We start from the raw sequence: 20,226 nt of genomic DNA, 5'->3' as shown, positions 1-20,226 counted from the left end.
TGCTTCGTTAAAGGTCACTTTCTATTGCCAGCAGGTGGCGCTATGACTGTGGGTGAATGTCGGCATGTACATGTGTTCAGGGCGGGACTATCATCCTAGATGTACAGTTTGGTCGAGATGTGAGCATGTACACTGAAGTTACAACAACTTCCTGTTTCATAGCGAATCATCGACGCCACGGACACGCCCATTGACGAAAACGCGCAAATAGCACAACTTTTCATCGTCAATGCCTTTAGAAGGCACAGCAGAAATTTGACGTCGATCCGACTAAATCCCTAGGAGGAGTTCGTTAAAGTACGAAGTGTGTAAATCATCCAAAAATGGCCGTAAAATTCAAAATGGCCGACTTCCTGTTGACTTTAGGCTATGGGTTCTTGAGGCTTTTTTGTGCGTCTTGATATGATACATGTCCCCAGAAAATTTCGTACATGTAGGTTGAACGTGAACGAGGGGCTAATTTTTTCCAATTTTCTAGGTGGCGCTAGCGAGTCATTTTGCAACGCCCATGTGCGAAACTTGTAGAATACGAAATTCTTCACCGGTTCTGACACGTTTGCAAATTTTGGTGAGTATGGTTATATGTTATATGTTTTATGATGTTATGTTTTAATGGAGCCAGTGCTATGGCATTATGTTTTATTGTTGTATATCAATTGCTGTGTGATTTAATGTGTTTTTTTTAAGCCATTATGTGCCTAGTATAACATCTTGCCAATGGACTACAGTTGAAAATTAGCCTGCTGGCTAACACTGGCACATTTACAGAAATGTTGATTAATGTGCACTGTCCTTAAATAAATAAATGAAAAATGAAATGAAATGAAATCTATTTGCACGTATTATAATCAAATATTTTCCACAATCGAACCTCAATGGTTGAACGGTTGTACTGTTCTAAGCATTTGGTAACAGGAAACAATTGTCACATTATTGGTCAGGATATTTATACATTTAAAGGCATTTCCGACGAGGGCATGTAATACTTATTTCGTCCACTTGGGGGAGCTCAGGTTACATGAGGAAAGCTTGGATTACATTAGATGAAGGAGTGTCTTGCTGAAAATAAAAACACAAGTAACTTCTTTTCAGCACTAATAGCAACAACAGTTAACATAACTACTCAAATAGAGGCAAACGTAACCAGGTAACTAAAGATTTAATTAAACTTAATTAAATGCTTTGAGTCTTTGGAGACTGCAGTCCTTTTACATTGAAAGTTCAGAGTCTGGACCATGTCACACTTGGGTGAGACAGGGGTTTTCCTTTTTGATGTGGTAATAAAACAAAGAATAAGGTCAGTTGCCACGGAGACGTGTGTGGGGGGGCCAGTTTTGATAGGCTGTTCAGGGAGATGCCAATGGCTGGTTTGTGTCCCTTTGTCAGTTTAACAGTCAGGCCCCGCGTTATCAGCTTCGGAATCAAAAGGTGCCAGTTTTATGGTCGGGATAGCACTTAGAGAAAGCAACTTTGACCCCTCCCCTTCTTCTCTGGGGAGGAGAAAGGAATTTAGAGTAGCTCCAAATTTATTCAATATAAAATGCACAAATCCACACCGTTGTTCACTACACTTATTTCATAATTGTATTATTGTATGAGTAAGCACATGATCAATGTACAATCCTGAGTCAAATTCCTCGTATGTGTACACATACCTGGCAAATAAAGCTGATTCTGATTCTGTGTGTTAACAATGTAGCTCGCAGGTGGCAATTAGCTTAGTTTACAGTTGAGAGACTGAGCCTTAAGACAGAGTTAGTGTGTTAGTTATATGTTATGTGTTAACTCTCACCAAGAAAGTGGTTATACATACAGTACACTACCATTCTAGTTTCTATGTGGCCTGTCTGTTCATGTGATTCAGCTCACATGCTAGCTGTGTTTTTTTTGAGGTCAAGTTCTGCAAAATGACTCCTCTGTTTGTCAAAGTTCACATAGTCAGACACAAGTGTGGTCTTTAAAAGCTTATTGAACATTAACATTATTCAGCTCCATCATGACTGGAGACCTGCTGTTAATCGTCCTCATGTGTAAGTTAAACTTCTTGTCATTTTCTTTTGTTGTAAATGTAGTTAAACACCAAAACAGGTGCATTTTATTTGCAAACACCAGGTGCATTTTATTTGCAAACACCAGGTTAATAAATGATGTCAGCTCATTATGTTTTGGCATCAGGATGTTTTATTTCACTTTAACATTAGGTTGAGAGAAATCCAACACTAATAGAACTACATCTGTTTCCTTACATTTATTCATTTAGCAGATGCTTTTATCCAAAACGACTTAACAATTGCTATACATGTCAGAGGTAGCACGCCTCTAGAGCAACTAGGGGTTAAGTGTCTTGCTCAGGGACAAAAGATGCAAGGGTCACAGTGGGAATTGAACCCAGGTCTCTCATACCAAAGGCATGTGTCTCATTCATTGTGCCATAACCACCCTCATGTCATTTTCTTTTGTTGTAAATGTAGTTACACACTAATACAGGTGCATTTTATTTGCAAGCACCAGATTAATAAGTGATGTCAGCTCATTATATTTTGGCATCAGGATTTTTAATTCACTTTAATATTAGGGAACTGAAATACAACATCAACATTAACAATTTACTGTTTACTACATCTGTTTTCCTTGTTAACACATGTTTTTCTCCAACAGATTCCTTTTCTGAGATGAGAGCACAAGGTCAGTCCCTGAGTTTAATATTAGTTTTCATATCCAGGTGTACTGTTATCACAGTATGGACAAGTTTAGTTTGCAATTAATTTGACTATTTGTACACTTACTTTGGCCGTGTGTAGTACTTCTACTCTATTTTCTGTACTGTACATTAAATCACAATTGCTCCTTAAGAATTGTATCTTAATGCAGTTATTAAGTATTTGATATAACATATGTTTACCTCTAAATTTCCAGCTGTTCTTCCACCAACACTGACAGTGAATCCATCAGTGATCACAGAGACAGACTCAGTCACACTGAACTGTCAGACTCCATCATCTGTTTCTATGTCTGAGTGTTATTTCCGCACTGTAAGAGGAGGACCTGCCAAAAGGTTCTCTTGTCTGCAGACACTGACAGGAACCGAACTGCTGAAGATAACAAATCAAAGTTCACCTGCTGAGGTTAAAGTGACATGTTTTTACCTTTACGTCTCTTCATCTCCTGACAGTGACGTGTCCTCCATCATCGTCAGAAGTGAGTGAACTATGGAGTATTATTTTAATAACTTGCTACAGTATCAACACAAAAATTGCAAATTTCAGTAATTTACTGTAATCCAATATGCTTACGATTTCAGCGTCTCTTCCGCCCAAACTGACAGTGAATCCACCGATAATCACAGAGACAGAGTCAGTCACAATGAACTGTCAGACTCCATCCTCTGTTTCTGAGTCTCAGTGTTTTTTCTACACTTTAAGTGGAGGAACTGTCAGTGACTCCTCTTGTCTGAAGACACTGACAGGAACTGAGCTGCTGAAGATGGCAAAACAGAGTTCACCTGCTGAGGTTAAAGTGTTGTGTTTTTACACTGTAAAGCTTGGAGAGTTAGATTCTCCATCTCCACACAGTGACACATCCTCCATCACCATACACAGTGAGTGACTGTTTCTCCCATCGACTGATAGTATCGTGTCTTGATACAGTATTGACTACAGTGGTGTGTTGTAATATTCCAGCAGGATAGAACATTATTAATGAATTTTCAACATTCAACATTTTTGCAGGTCAAAAACCACAAATGAGTGTTAAGCATTTTCGTGGTGACTATGTTGTCTGTGCTTGCTTTGTGGCTGTGCTTTGCCTAGGTTCCAGTGTTTGCACACCTAGCACTAAAGATAGCCCTTTTCCTGTAAGCACTCCGAATAAAGCTTCAGGTGAGTACAATATGTATAATTCATTGCCACTTGAATTCAGTGGTAAGGGTTAAGTTATGTTTACAACCTACTTTACTCAGTAACTTTATATAATTTACTCATTTGGTAGACACTTTTATCCAAAATGACTTATATTTTAGGAACAATATAGAAGCATCAATGCAGAAATCTACGAGCACAATAAATGCATGTTAGAGGTTAGAGTAGTTATAGTTACAGTTTGGGAAGTGAACCCAACTCTTTGTCTCCTCGTAGTGATGGATACAGCTTGATTGGTGAGTCAGAGAAGACATGAACAGCTGAAATGACTGCGTGTTTGTGTCTATTTTTAAATGACTTTATATCAGAATCAAAGTTATGTTTACTGGTCAAGCATGGTCACACTCACAAGGGACATGGCCAATCATAAAAGCTTTTAAGATTTATTTAAAAAAATTAAATCAACACACCAACACATCCTGATGTTTTGGCATCAGGATGTTTTATTTCACTTTAACATTAGGTTGAGAGAAATCCAACACTAATAGGACTACATCTGTTTCCTTACATTTATTCATTTAGCAGATGCTTTTATCCAAAGCGACTTAACAATTGCTATACATGTCAGAGGTAGCACGCCTTTAGAGCAACTAGGGGTTAAGTGTCTTGCTCAGGGACAAAAGATGCAAGGGTCACAGTGGGAATTGAACCCAGGTCTCTCATACCAAAGGCATGTGTCTCATTCATTGTGCCATAACCACCCTCATGTCATTTTCTTTTGTTGTAAATGTAGTTACACACTAATACAGGTGCATTTTATTTGCAAGCACCAGATTAATAAGTGATGTCAGCTCATTATATTTTGGTATCAGGATTTTTAATTCACTTTAATATTAGGGAACTGAAATACAACATCAACATTAACAATTTACTGTTTACTACATCTGTTTTCCTTGTTAACACATGTTTTTCTCCAACAGATTCCTTTTCTGAGATGAGAGCACAAGGTCAGTCCCTGAGTTTAATATTAGTTTTCATATCCAGGTGTACTGTTATCACAGTATGGACAAGTTTAGTTTGCAATTAATTTGACTATTTGTACACTTACTTTGGCTGTGTGTAGTACTTCTACTCTATTTTCTGTACTGTACATTAAATCACAATTGCTCCTTAAGAATTGTATCTTAATGCAGTTATTAAGTATTTGATATAACATATGTTTACCTCTAAATTTCCAGCTGTTCTTCCACCAACACTGACAGTGAATCCATCAGTGATCACAGAGACAGGCTCAGTCACACTGAACTGTCAGACTCCATCATCTGTTTCTATGTCTGAGTGTTATTTCCGCACTGTAAGAGGAGGACCTGCCAAAAGGTTCTCTTGTCTGCAGAAACTGACAGGAACCGAACTGCTGAAGATAACAAATCAAAGTTCACCTGCTGAGGTTAAAGTGACATGTTTTTACCTTTACGTCTCTTCATCTCCTGACAGTGACGTGTCCTCCATCATCGTCAGAAGTGAGTGAACTATGGAGTATTATTTTAATAACTTGCTACAGTATCAACACAAAAAATTGCAAATTTCAGTAATTTACTGTAATCCAATATGCTTACGATTTCAGCGTCTCTTCCGCCCAAACTGACAGTGAATCCACCGATAATCACAGAGACAGAGTCAGTCACAATGAACTGTCAGACTCCATCCTCTGTTTCTGAGTCTCAGTGTTTTTTCTACACTTTAAGTGGAGGAACTGTCAGTGACTCCTCTTGTCTGAAGACACTGACAGGAACTGAGCTGCTGAAGATGGCAAATCAGAGTTCACCTGCTGAGGTTAAAGTGTTGTGTTTTTACACTGTAAAGCTTGGAGAGTTAGATTCTCCATCTCCACACAGTGACACATCCTCCATCACCATACACAGTGAGTGACTGTTTCTCCCATCGACTGATAGTATCGTGTCTTGATACAGTATTGACTACAGTGGTGTGTTGTAATATTCCAGCAGGATAGAACATTATTAATGAATTTTCAACATTCAACATTTTTGCAGGTCAAAAACCACAAATGAGTGTTAAGCATTTTCGTGGTGATTATGTTGTCTGTGCTTGCTTTGTGGCTGTGCTTTGCCTAGGTTCCAGTGTTTGCACACCTAGCACTAAAGATAGCCCTTTTCCTGTAAGCACTCCGAATAAAGCTTCAGGTGAGTACAATATGTATAATTCATTGCCACTTGAATTCAGTGGTAAGGGTTAAGTTATGTTTACAACCTACTTTACTCAGTAACTTTATATAATTTACTCATTTGGTAGACACTTTTATCCAAAATGACTTATATTTTAGGAACAATATAGAAGCATCAATGCAGAAATCTACGAGCACAATAAATGCATGTTAGAGGTTAGAGTAGTTATAGTTACAGTTTGGGAAGTGAACCCAACTCTTTGTCTCCTCGTAGTGATGGATACAGCTTGATTGGTGAGTCAGAGAAGACATGAACAGCTGAAATGACTGCGTGTTTGTGTCTATTTTTAAATGACTTTATATCAGAATCAAAGTTATGTTTACTGGTCAAGCATGGTCACACTCACAAGGGACATGGTCAATCATAAAAGCTTTTAAGATTTATTTAAAAAATTAAATCAACACACCAGTCATCACCTAAAATACATGTGCAAACACATTGTCTAATACAATGGCTAATCTAATACAATTGTAATAAAATGTTCTGGTTTCCAGTTTTGTTAATATAACTGTTCAAGTAATTGCACAAATACTCAGATGTCAAATTCATCTTCTTTTATTGTAGATATTGTGAAAAAAAGAGTCACAGGAGATGTTGAATAGAAATCCAGATCTTGATCACAAATCACTATTTGTTATTTTAGTTTTAAAAGATTTTATATGTGACTTTAATTATTCACAAATGATATATGTTATTGAGTATTATGACTTTTTTTGAAAGGTACTTTTCTTCATTCACCAGGTCTGACTGTTGGAAGGCCAAGTAGCACTGGTAGTTTTATTTCTACTTTACAAACATCAGTGAAACCAGCATCAGGTGACTTGTTCAGTTTTTCAACGATTCGCATTGCCAGAAGGTGTTTATATAAAATAAACACTATGTAATATTCACTTGTGAAACACTGATTATGCTTTAAAAGGCGATTAGCCTCACTGCCAGTCAAAGTGCATACTTAAGTAACAAATCAATAAATAACAAATACAGTATATCAAGTGTGACATAGTTAATTACACATTATACATGTTTCAGTGCATTCAATAGTTTGAAATGTACTTTGATGACTCACCAGGTTGGACTGTTAGTACACCAAGCAATACTGATGGTTCCACCTCTACTTGTAAATGTAAAACAGTGACTATGTTTGTAAAAAGTAATTAATCATTGCAGACTAGCACATGTACAAAGGAAGACAACATATAGTTTTAATGTTGATATGTTTTTGTGCTTTCAAGAAACAGATTCTGGTACGACTCCTATGAATCCAGAAACAGTCAATAACATAACAGGTAGACTAAAGATTTTTATTACTGCATTAAAATGTTAACACGCATTACTGTGGAAGTTTTAAAAATGGTTGTGGCTGTGCATTTACTAGGACCGAGTGTTAGTACTACTAGCAATAAAGACAGCTCTTTCCCTGGAAACACTCCCAACACAGCTTCAGGTGCGTACAATATGTGTAATTCATCCCCGCCTAAATTCAGAATTCACAACCTAACTTTATATCTGAAAAAAAGCAATACTTTGCTTTCTGTTTTATATATTAGGTGTGAAATGGTATTGGTGGTTGACATATTGTAGTTATGCACGTATGTGTCTTCTTGCTGTTTGTGGATGTTGTGAGAAGCGAAAGTGACACTTGTCTATGGCTTCTGGTTTCAAAGCAGAAATGTTGAAGTTAGTAGTAGTTACGGCCGGATGTGGAGTATCTGTGGGCATCATCTTGCTGGTTTCTGCAATTCTCTGGAACAAAAGAAAAGCTGGTGAGAATGTTGATCCAATTGCCTAATAAAGTGACAAATTTGTCTGATAATCTAAAGTTATATTTTCACAATCAATGCATCTTGAGATTTTCTCAGTTTTAGAGGGTTAAACAACTACTATGATATAAACACTAAAAAAAGCTTCCACTTCATTCAGATGTCATTTATAGCAATTGTGAGAGTATCAGCAGAATATCAGTCAGGTTCTAACAGCTTCAATGATACACACAAAATACATACATTCTAGTTTGGATCTTAAAAGCCATTTGCAGTTTCTAGGAAATATTTGACAAGTCCACTTCCCTCACAGCTAATAAACTAACTATTGTGGAAGTCAACAGCCTGCATACAGCAAACATGGACCTGCATCTCAAACTGAAAGTAAATCATGCGTGTGAGACCATCACTGCACTGAGACAACTATAACATCCTTTTCTTGAGTCTGACACTGTTTTTCACATGTTAACAAAACATTGTTTGAGAAAAGATGGTATAGAATGCTTATTTTTGTTATGGCTGAAAGATGGACTTGAAAAGTGTAATGCTGTTCAAGATACACAAAATCATGACAATCATATTGTGACCATCAAATTCTTAAATACTTTCAGCTGGACTGAAGACTTACTTTTAATCAGACAAACTTATTATTTGATACACAGACTGTGCAGTATTTTGGAATAAAGAATGTTAAACCATCTATGGTCTATGGTGTAAACACTTGTTGCGAATCTAAAGAGCTGACGCTGAGGCAAGGAAGTAGATTTGCAAACTTTATCAAGCAGTTGGATTGAGGGTACAAATATGTTTGTAGGAATGTAACAATCTTGATGAACCCACACAGAATGTCCATAAATAGCACATAGCAATAGCACAATTGCACAGGCAGCAGCTCCCCCTACTGACCAAGTGAGCTTACTGACCTCCACTGAGAGATGTTGGTAGTCTGTAATGGAGCTTCTGAGGGAATTCAGCACACAATAAAATGCTTTATTTAAGACAAGACAATCATCTTACTGTATGTGTCTTTCTCTCTAGGTTCTGAGGAAGTGAAAAAGCGACAGCTTCAAAATAAGGATGTGAGTCTTACAATATAAAATATATTTGTTGTATATATTAATAAATGCTACAGTTGTCCAAAGAAGGTTAAAATCAAGGGCAACTGGATTTTAGATACCTAAAGACATTTTGCCTCTCATTGAAGTGGCTTCTTCAGTTCTGGGAACCTACCCTTTCGGTATCTTAAACCAAGTACAGTTGCCCTTGACTTTTATCTTCCTTGAATAACAAAAACCTGGATGACTGAGAATCTTCACAGACATCATGCTACAGTTGTTTTCTTTCTTTACCCAGCCTGACACATACCATTTGTACTGCACCATCTCCGAGGAGCCAGCTGCCTCAGCCCTGAATGGTATGGTGTACAGCACCGTGCAGTCACACTGAAATGCAAACAGTAAAGAGAAGGAGACAACCTAAAAACTGTTGAAAATGCTAAACTTGTGCTTAAATTAATTAATATTTTCTAGACCAATGTAATATTACTGAAATGTAATTTTTTTCATATCAGCAAACTAAAAGATCAAACCAAACGTTTACGTCTCCCAGATTTTAGAGCCAGATCCTATTTTTAAGGTGCAGTTTATGACATACAAAAAACAGCATGGGGTCTAACCTGCCTTTTAATTTAGGTTTTCTTTAAATTAACAGTGAAAATGTGTTTAGTTGTTAGTTTCATATATAATTAAAGCAAAAGTTTACTGTACTCTTGTTTTAATTTTTTGTTTTTTCATGTGTTTCTGTTTAATGTTGATTATGATGACTTTTATTACTATGCACTATAAATGAACAAGCATTTACAACTCACTGCTACTGCACATACAGTGTTTGTTTAATATAATTAAATAAATAAAACATATACAATAATACCATGCTTTGAATTAGTTTGTTTAGTTCATTATGTAATATATTTAGTATAAACCCTATATGAATATTTAATTTCTTTAGTTAGTCTCTTAGTCTCATTAATTGTTACATTAAACAAACTTAAGTCCCCACCACATCGCTTTTGGGAACATTAAATTGACTTACATTAATTCCCCGAAGACTTAACCATAACAGATACTTGCCTAAACCTAACATTACCTTACTTCATCCTAAAATGTAATAATTATTTACGTTATAGGATCTTTAATCCCCACGTGGAAGATGAGTTTCCAAAATGTGAAACCCCCCCCCCCCCACAAGACAGCAGTGATATATGTGAACTGTTGTTTTTTTTTCTATGGATAATAACACAGTAATCCCAAAAGTGACTACAGATATCTGGGAACATACCAGCATCGCTACAACAAAGAAATGAGAGCTGAGAGAGAGAACTCAGAGAAAAAGGCGCAATTATGAATCCGTCTGCTACTTCAGCACCATAGACAGCGCCATGATTTTATCAATACACAGCACATAGACTACTTATTGAGAGCCATACATTCTAACTTGCTCAAACTGTGGTCCGATAAATGATCAATGTGTCAGACTAAACTAGTATATTTAACTAAATGTGTCAGATTTTCTTGGACTTTAGTATTTGTAACCCACAGAAAACAATCAACAAATGTGTACTATACTACTATACTACCTCCAAACCATTTTGTCTTCCCATTTCCTCACAGCACCTTGGCCTCATCCTGTCCGAGCTGTTACTGTACTTCCAGCCTGCAAACACTGGTTTCCGGGCTACTTCTGCTGGCCCACTGGACTCTACTCTATCTAAATTTCACTGAGGTGAAGTTAGGTTTAGGTTGGATATTCGACAGACATTCACTCAGGATCCAGTGGCTCTTCTTACTCAGAAGTGTTGGCAGTATAAGGGCATTTAGCTCACCTCCGAGGGCACAAGGGATGGCTTAGGGCGCATCAATAAATTACTAGTGTTATAATGGTGTTATGGAAAATTTTATTTCAATAGCTTTCATGTCATGTGATTCAGAGACTCCAAACCAATGGCGAATTGAAAAAATGAGACACACCCCTTCATATTAGATTTGAATGCATATTTTATATTTAAATTTTTAGGGAAAGTTTTTTTCTTTTTTTAAATATAAAAACAGTGCAGTGTCATTTCCCCCATGTAGTACTACAATTTGCCATTGGTTTTTGAGCCTAGGTCACATAACATGGAATTTATTGGAAAAAGAAAATTATTTTTTTAATAAAATATTAATAGAATATAGAAAAGAGAAAAAGCACTCAAATATTAAGGGGTGTGTCTCATTTGCCCAATGTAGTACTACAACTGGGCATTGGGCTGGAGTTCCTGGGTCACATGACATGGAAACTATTGAAAAAGTAACACATCTTTTTACATTGGATTTGTGTGCATATTCTATTTTTTATATTATATATTTTTTAAATATTTTTCTGGCTTATGTGACCTAGTGACTCCAAACGAATGCTGAACTGTGTCTGTTCAGACATGCTGTTACTCATTTATCAGTTTTGATGTGTTATATTGTGTTGTTGTTTGGAATTGATTCGATATTGGGTCTGTAAATATTGATTTTTAATGAAAATATGTAGAATTATCTTTACAGGCAGTTTTTCCTTATACTCTAAGCCTAAAATCTCCACTTCTGTAACACTTACACACACCAAGCTTTCCAGTCGTATTCCTGACTATATTCTGAAGGTTGACACAGGGGTTTGTTCATACATAGCCTAAATTATAGAACATTTTATTCCCCCAAACAGGTTGAAAATGCCTGTTTTATACAGTATTTTCTGATTTATTAAATAACAAAAAGATCCAAAATCCCCTCTGTAAAAACATTTCAGTATATGTGTCAACAAAATAAAACAATAATTTTGAACCTGACTTAATCCAGTATTTAGATTTTAGTTCTTGAAATAGCTGCAAATTAGCGCATATTTTATTAGATACTACCTCATTTACATATTTAAATATAATATTTCAGAAAACCTTTAATACAAAAAGGCCACGCCCCCCTTAGTTACTGTTGCTGTCTGTCGGAGATGTCCGACTTTTATCATGGCGGTGCCGCTGTCTATTACTGCACTCTCTGCAGAAATGTTGTCAAATTGATGTCAGAAAGAAGCAGACAGTTTTGCAGTTGCTTTTTACACATTTGAAGGTTGTATTCAGGCTGTCAAACTGACTCAGACTGACTCATACAGACGCATGGGCGTAAATTGGGGGGGGGGACAATAAACATGATATTTCTCAATTTCTGAAGGGGACACAAATAATACAGCGAAAATTGTACTTGTTTAGGATACGTGTACACAGAGAGAAGTCTCACTAGTATTTTTCTGGCCAACAACACAAAGCAATAGTTGTTTAAATATGACTTAAGTTCATAGGTTTACCAGTGGTCATATTATCCTAAATAACTTGCTCCACTAGGCAACATAGTAATTTAGGTTTCTTCTGGAATCTTACAAACGCACACACGTGTGTGCGTGCGTGCGTGTGTGTATTTTAGATATTTAATGGCAGCAGGCCAACTGATCTGCCACTTATCATAGCCTAATGTGCAAAACCCAACACAACGGTGGATCTATGGTATCAGCCTAATATTCACACACAGGATTATTGCTGTAAGAGATGCACAGATTACATGTTTTCTGGCCAATTCCAATTACTGATTTTTTAAAAGGTCTGACCTGCCGATTTTGATTTTATTTCTCTATAAAATCTATTGGACTATAACTATTGGAAAAATCTATTTTTATTAGGATCCCCATCAGCACCAGTATAGGAAATCTTAGCTTTTTCTGGTCATGATGAAACATAACATTTTCAACGAAAGGAGCTGAAATTAAAATGCACACCATTTTAATTCTACAATTCACTTTTGTGTTTAATCACAAACTATCTGCTCACCTTTCTTTCCCCGTCAGACACACAAGCACAGACCGACACCTGTTCGCGTGCGTGCGTGCGTGCGTGCGTGCGTGCGTGCGTGCGTGCTCTCTCTCTCTCTCTCTCTCTCTCTCTCTCTCTCTCTCTCTCTCTCTCTCTCTCTCTCTCTCTCTCTCTCTCTCTCTCTCTCTCTCTCTCTCTCTCTCTCTCTCTCTCTCTCTCTCTCTCTCTCTCTCTCTCTGTCTGCTGCTCTGACTTTGTCAGCAGTTTTATTTAAAAGAACTCCTGTATGGTTTTTCACCCGCGATTCTGTTTTCACAGCAGCAGATGAGCCGCGTGTGGAGGAGGCTTGTTGTCAATTAGAACAATATTGAATTTTTTTTTACTCAAACATAACAGGTTCTCAAATGGTAATCCGTCCTAACAAATTAAATACAAAGATTTTATTAAGAAAAAGGATTACAACGTAGACAACTTAAGATAATACAACATGATGAAAATAAAGGAATTATTGATAAAATATTATTATAAATACAAAACAGTTTATATGAAAATAAACAATTTTAACATGCTGTAATAAAAACATAAATAATGACAAAATAAATGGGTTGCTACATCCAAATCTAGATCTTCATCTAAGCTGCTACTTGATGCAGCAAGAGTAACAGATGGGTCTCTCGGTGGCGCCAGTCTCTCAGGTAAAAGGGATCCATAACTGTTGAATATCTAAGAATATGAATAAGTAAACATTATAAATGACCATGTTCACTGTTTTGTTAGGACATGACTACTATCAACAAATGATTTTAAATGAACAGTATACTGTACAGTATACTTCAATTATCATTCTAATGAAGGTAAAAAAAAAATTTTATTTCTATGGAACAGGTCACATGTTTTAGCCATCATGTTGCATTAGACCAAAAAGACAATTGGGAAAACTGCTTTTATTATTTTGAGAGAGCTATGTGCTGTGAATATAAGTGTTCTATTTTGAATATTTATTATGCTTTGCTGACTGTATGCTGGATAATTCGCAATAAATATTTTTGTGTCAAAAGTAAAAACGTTCAATGTGACCGGCAGAAAATTGGATATTTGACACTGCTCGGCCCGGTCACCGCTCAGAACCGAGTAAGCGGGGGTGGGAAAAGGGCCTATTTCAGTCCCCAGCTGATCAATCTGTGCATCTCTAGCTGTAGAAGTTGAATTCCTGTACAATAAGCTGTTAAACAAGCTACCAAATAAGCAAGGTGACGTTGGCCTAATGTTATAACAGAGTGGGCTCATAGAAAAGTAATCGATTATCATAACGTTTTGTCATGATTAATTTATTAATGACTCAGCATCATCTGAGATTGCAACCAGGCGTGTGTTTGTACGCGTGCTCGCTTGAACTCATGAGCCAGCAGAATCCGAAACACAACTTTCATACAGAAATCCTGCAATAAATGCAGGAACACCAGCATGCAGGCTGTGGCTTTTCACTCAGACATGTTCAGGCTCTGTTACTTCAACGTTACCATCTCAGAGGCGGATCGATACCTGCGCCATACCTTTCATTCAGCGCAGCGAGACACCGGCATATTGGCACAGTACTCCCGAAAAAAAGCAAAGTGAGAGCTGCTATAGACAGGTAGGGAGCCAGCTTCACACAACATGCTGGAAACTCAGGTAAACTCCCACTGCAATGTTACAGTAATATTTTTATCAGCTTGATCTTGAACTAATCCATGCTCAGTAACTATCTGTGAATCTGTCACCAGAGGCTCAGCAATTTATTTATTTATTTCTATCTATCTATCTCGAGATTGTGTCATACTTTATAGCAGTTAGATCGCAGTAAGTAAATTTACTGTAGTGTTAGTGGATGGATGGCTCTTCCACTGGGTTGTATATTATGTGGATCATGATAGTTACAGCGACTGAGAGGTGGAGAAGCTGTGTACCTGAGTATCAGTAAAGGGCAATAAATCTAAATTGAACGTTATGAAGCAAACAGCGGCGGGTCCGAGCTACTGTAGCGTTAGCTGGCTGCTCGTGGCTGCATCACTATGGGATAGTAAACAAATCGCTCCACATTTGCTTTTTACCATTACACCATTTCTTGCAGGCTTTGACACTTTGACATAACAGTGGTACAGAGAAAAGTAACATGGGTTGCATTAGTTGGTAAAGTAATGTGAAAGCGATATAACTTTGCACCGGACAACATTAGCAACTACTCGGCGTTAGTCGGCGAGCTAACGCTATCTAACTTGAGCCAACTGAAGCACAAAATCAAAATATGTTTTACATGCTTTGTAGTAATGTTAGCTTACCTGTCCAATAGGATGAAAGCCAACTCTGGGTCTGTTTTTATACCCAAAACAAAGCAGAGGTCTGCATTAGGCCTGACGAGCTTCAGCAGATAAAACTTTTTTTTGTTTTTTTTATCCTTATGTGGAGTCTGTGTTGTGCTGGGAGCAGGTCGTTTCTTAGTGTTAGCAGACTCCATGTCGTAAGTTGCAGTGGTCAAGTGGGTGAAGTCAGTAGACACAGCGAGAGCCTCGGGAGCGCGCATGCAGGTGTCAGTCACTGGATTTCGCGGAAAATCCGACCCGGAGCCTTCAAATAGGAATACTTGCCTTCAGAGTTAATAGCCAAACCCGGAAAGTGGATCATTTTAATGTCAGATTACAACCCGTTCACACACGGGCAATAAAAAAAGGATACATTTTAGTAGAAAAACTACATATAGCCCCTTTTAAGACAATAATTAGTTCATCCAATGTTTAAAGTGCATAAAACAGCCCTGCCTGCCAGCCTGCTTGACATTACTGGAGCTCCACAACTACTGACGGATCAGAACTGGTTTTCTGCCACCGGCCTCCTGTGAGAGGGAAAGCAGGCAATGGACCAAACCACTGTGAGGCAAGAGAGGGGTGACTCAAAATGTTTTTAAACTTAAAAAGCACTTTAATTGCCCTGTTTGCGTTGTAATGTTTTACTATTTGCACAATTATTTTAACTATATATCATTATACACTGCTCAAAAAAAAGGGAACACTTAAACAACACAATGTAACTCCAAGTCAATCACACTCCTTTGAAATCAAACTGTCCACTTATTAGGAAGCAACACTGATTGACAATCAATTTGACATGCTGTTGTGCAAATAGAATAGACAACAGGTGGAAATTATAGGCAATTAGCAAGACACCCCCAATAAAGGAGTGGTTCTGCAGGTGGTGACCACAGACCACTTCTCAGTTCCTATGCTTCCTGGCTGATGTTTTGGTCACTTTTGAATGCTGGTGGTGCTTTCACTCTAGTTGTAGCATGAGATGGAGGCTACAACCCACACAAGTGGCTCAGGTAGTGCAGTTCATACAGGATGGCACATCAATGCGAGCTGTGGCAAGAAGGTTTGCTGTGTCTGTCAGCGTAGTGTCCAGAGCATGGAGGCGCTACCAGGAGACAGGCCAGTACATCAGGAGACTTGGAGGAGGCCGTAGGAGGGCAACAACCCAGCAGCAGGACCGCTACCTCCGCCTTTGTGCAAGGAGGAGCAGGAGGAGCAGGAGGAGCACTGCCAGAGCCCTGCAAAATGACCTCCAGCAGGCCACAAATGTGCATGTGTCTGCTCAAACGGTCAGAAACAGACTCCATGAGGGTGATATGAGGGTCCGACATCCACATGTCTGGGTTGTGCTTACAGACCAACACCGTGCAGGACGTTTGGCATTTGCCAGAGAACACCAAGAAGACCAAAATTTGCCACTGGCACCCTGTGCTCTCCTCATATGAAAGCAGGTTCACACTGAGCACATGTGACAGATGTGACAGAGTCTGGAGACGCCATGGAGAACGTTCTGCTGCCTGCAACATCCTCCAGCATGACCGGTTTGGCGGTGGGCCATTGATGGTGTGGGGTGGCATTTCTTTGGGGGGGCCGCACAGCCCTCCATGTGCTCGCCAGAGATAGCCTGACTGCCGTTAGGTACCGAGATGAGATCCTCAGACCCCTGAGACCATATGCTGGTGCGGTTGGCCCTGGGTTCCTCCTAATGCGAGACAATGCTAGACCTCATGTGGCTGGAGTGTGTCAGCAGTTCCTGCAAGAAGAAGGCATTGATGCTATGGACTGGCCCGCCCGTTCCCCAGACCTGAATCCAATTGAGCACATCTGGGACATCATATCTCGCTCCATCGACCAGACATTGCACCACAGACTGTCCAGGAGTTGGCGGATGCTTTAGTCCAGGTCTGGGAGGAGATCCCTCAGGAGACCATCCGCCACCTCATCAGGAGCATGCCCAGGCATTGTAGGGAGGTCATACAGGCACGTGGATGCCACACACACTACTGAGCCTCATTTTGACTTGTTTTAAGGACATTACGTCAAACTTGGATCGGCCTGTAGTGTGGTTTTCCACTTTGATTTTGAGTGTGACTCCAAATCCAGACCTCCATGGGTTGATAAATTTGATTTCTTTTGATCATTTCTGTGTGATTTTGTTGTCAGCACATTCAACTATGTAAAGAAAGGAGTATTTAATGAGATTATTTCATTCATTCAGATATAGGATGTGTTATTTTAGTGTTCCCTTTATTTTTTTGAGCAGTGTATTATTTGATGGGTTTTAAGGGGGGGGCATGACGGGGAAGAGAAGAGAAGGTAGTGAGAAGTGACTTCCTTTTACAATGAAACAGGCACTGAAATGACTTCACAGGCACACACAGACAAGTAGCCTGTATCCTACTCTGTGTGACGTTTGTGTGGTGTGAATTTTTTTTTTGTGTGTGTGTGTGTGTGTGTGTGTGTGTACATTTTCAGTGTGTCTGTGCCTGGTTTCAGTGCGTGTGCTTGGTGTGTTGTTGGTGCTGTGAGAAGGGTGCATGATGCTCTCTGTATATCTTATGTAACTTGTGTTGCAATACTTAGTTTGTGAGGCTTAGATAAGAGGAAGTTGTGTTGACACAAACACATACCATACATTGTGATTCAATCATCCACACCCAATCACAAGCACACACATCCATATCACTAATCACACGGACACACAGACACACCACTCTGGGTACAGTTACCTCTATAAATTGTCAGGCTGCATAGGAAGAGACAGACTCCTCTGCTTACTGCTTCAGAGTAGACTCTGTGTTGGTGTGAGGAGTCTCCAGATATATATCTGCAATTGCTTTTGGTTTGTAATAAAGGTCTCGAAACTTAAGGCACTGTCTCCTCTGATCTCTTCTCATCAACGGACCCAGAGAAGTCGGCGTACTTCAACAATGCATGTATGATCATTTTCAGTGTGTATGTGCACATTGTAAATGTGACTGTGCCAGTATTTCCGTGTTTTCAGTGTATGTGCTCACATTGTCAGTGCGTGTGTGACAGTTTTCAGCGCGTGTGCGTCTGTTTTTCAATGTTTTCTATGAGAGGCCATTTAGGGTGAAAACATTGAAAAACAGACGCACTGAAAACTGTCACACACGCACTGACAATGTACGCACATTTCAGTGCCTGTTTCATTGTAACAGGAAGTCACTGATGCAGCTAGCTAAATATCCATGGTCAAAATACATGTAGAATGTGTATAATAAGCTCAGCAAATCATTGCATGTTGTAGATCATAAAGTAAAGTGTTGTAGGTTTCATGTGAATAAGAAGACAGAGATGAAGTTTATAAAATATCTGAAGGTGAGGAGCAAAAATTAAATGTGACATACAATAAATATCCCTCCCTGTAGGTTTAGAGATGCTGAACTATCCATCCATCGTCAACCGCTTATCCTGCGTACAGGGTCGTGGGGGGCTGGAGCCAATCCCAGCTAACATCGGGCGCATGCCTTTATAGAGGCGACAGTGCTAACCACCGCACCACCGTGCCGCCCCGGATGCTGAACTAAATATATAAATATAATAAATGATTAACTGTTCATATAATTGCTTAGATAAACAATCTCTCTGAACAAAGAATACCACTCGCACTGAAATCCATGTTTCATCATGTTAGCTATGCTTTTATTTTGAAAGTTAGGACAGGAATCTAAGGCTTCCTGTTACACTACAAAAGCTTCCGGGTGCACAAAAATAATTTTACACGCACACACTCAGATATCCCTGTATTTCAGTGTATATGCGCACATTTTCAGTGTGTGTGTGACAGTTTTCAGTGTGCGTGTGTCTGTTTTTCAACAAGGACGCACAAGTATAAATGCATGGCTACGTGCGTAGCGTACGGCGTAGCTATGCACGTAGACCCTACGCAGGAGTATAAATCATGCTTAAGTTTGTGTTACGTAGTTTGGTTATACAAGAGAAGAGAGCGAGCGACAAAGAGCGTGTCACCAGGAGGAGGCTTCAGTGTATTAACTTTTAATATAGTCCTAAAGACTATATGCACGTATTTTAATCAAATACTTCTCCACAATGGAACAATGGACAATGGAACACAATGGAACCTTAGATGTCAAACGGTTATACCGTTCTTGGTTTCAAGCATTCGATAAAAGGAAAGGAAACATTTACTTAGTCGTTGTAATATTAGAATGGTTAACGTTACCAGTTAAACACATTTACAGGATTTCAGCCCAAAACAGCACTTAGGGAAAGCAAACCTTTCACTTGGCAACAACGCCCCCCTTTCCTCAGGGAGAGAAAGATTTTTGGAATCTCATAATCGCATAAAATAATTAAAACAACACTGGCTGATCCACTACAACGGTTAATGACACCACCTATTTAGATTCATAACTACTTTGGGCAGGTCATTCTTTGTTTCATCTCTTAACCACAGGTTAGTTTGGATTTATGTGTTTAAACTAGACTTATATCAGAGCAGCAAAGAAGGCAGTCTTCAACAACAGCAGGCTCTGGTACTGGGTGTATGGCTCCTTATTTATCTTTAAGTATAAGGTTGAAAGTGAAAATACTCCAGCACACAGAAATACACTGCATGAACACATTTCATGTGAAACATGAAACATGTTTTGGGAGTATTTTCACTTTTTAACTTATACTAAACTTCTCTCATTTAGCAAAAGTTCAGTTTTAATATTTGATGTTTCATCTGTTGTATGACCAGCATGTCTGTGGAATTGACAGACATAATGTGAAATGTAACATTTTCATTCAGTAGTAAAGACAAAATGAGTTAAAATGCACATAAAACACATATAGCCAATATTTAAAAATAAAAGTAAACAAAAGGGGAGAAGTCCTTTCCACGTCAGTCCATCAGATTCAGATGTCCAGCACTTTAGGATGCTTCACAGGTCTCTGCAGCTCTCTGGGCACCAGGTCTCACATGATCCACTCTGTTGACTAGGAAAATAAATGTGTAATAAATGCTGCAGATAATGAAAAATATGAAGTAAACTATACCAATGCAGCTCAAAAAACAGGATATCTGTAAAAAAATTGTTTTCTTCAGTAATTTAAAAAACTGTCATTTATTCTTAAACAGTGACAAACTTAGTATACACTCTATTATAAACA

At 38.5% G+C, this 20,226-nt stretch overlaps 1 protein-coding gene across 10 annotated transcripts in view; it reads left to right on the top strand.

Annotated features, from left to right (window-relative positions):
• Positions 1-20,226, top strand: part of LOC119886589 (flocculation protein FLO11-like) — a 59,188-nt gene that overhangs the window by 30,494 nt on the left and 8,468 nt on the right. For 3 of the 10 annotated variants that reach the window (XR_005441518.1, XM_038697418.1, XM_038697422.1), the window contains 8 exons: positions 2,659-2,685; positions 2,917-3,198; positions 3,302-3,598; positions 3,810-3,878; positions 4,838-4,864; positions 5,096-5,377; positions 5,482-5,778; positions 5,990-6,058. Coding sequence is in view for 9 of the 10 variants with exons in the window: in XM_038697418.1 (XP_038553346.1) it covers positions 2,659-2,685; positions 2,917-3,198; positions 3,302-3,598; positions 3,810-3,878; positions 4,838-4,864; positions 5,096-5,377; positions 5,482-5,778; positions 5,990-6,058 (1,350 nt within the window). In the remaining variant the exon portion in view is untranslated. Of the gene's footprint in view, positions 1-1,870; positions 2,031-2,658; positions 2,686-2,916; positions 3,199-3,301; positions 3,599-3,809; positions 3,879-4,837; positions 4,865-5,095; positions 5,378-5,481; positions 5,779-5,989; positions 6,059-6,841; positions 6,917-7,332; positions 7,387-7,475; positions 7,545-7,764; positions 7,864-8,898; positions 8,940-9,213; positions 9,789-10,529; positions 12,492-20,226 lie in introns of those variants that run through there. The other 7 variants (XM_038697426.1, XM_038697425.1, XM_038697424.1 and 4 more) reach the window with 7 other exon arrangements.

This window comes from Micropterus salmoides, unplaced genomic scaffold (assembly GCF_014851395.1).
Source record: "Micropterus salmoides isolate LMB-PRFRI ecotype aquatic unplaced genomic scaffold, ASM1485139v1 Ms_hic_scaffold_4, whole genome shotgun sequence".
Lineage (NCBI taxonomy): Eukaryota > Metazoa > Chordata > Actinopteri > Centrarchiformes > Centrarchidae > Micropterus > Micropterus salmoides.
Note: the sequence above shows the minus strand (reverse complement) of the source record. Positions and strands in the feature narration are given on the sequence as shown.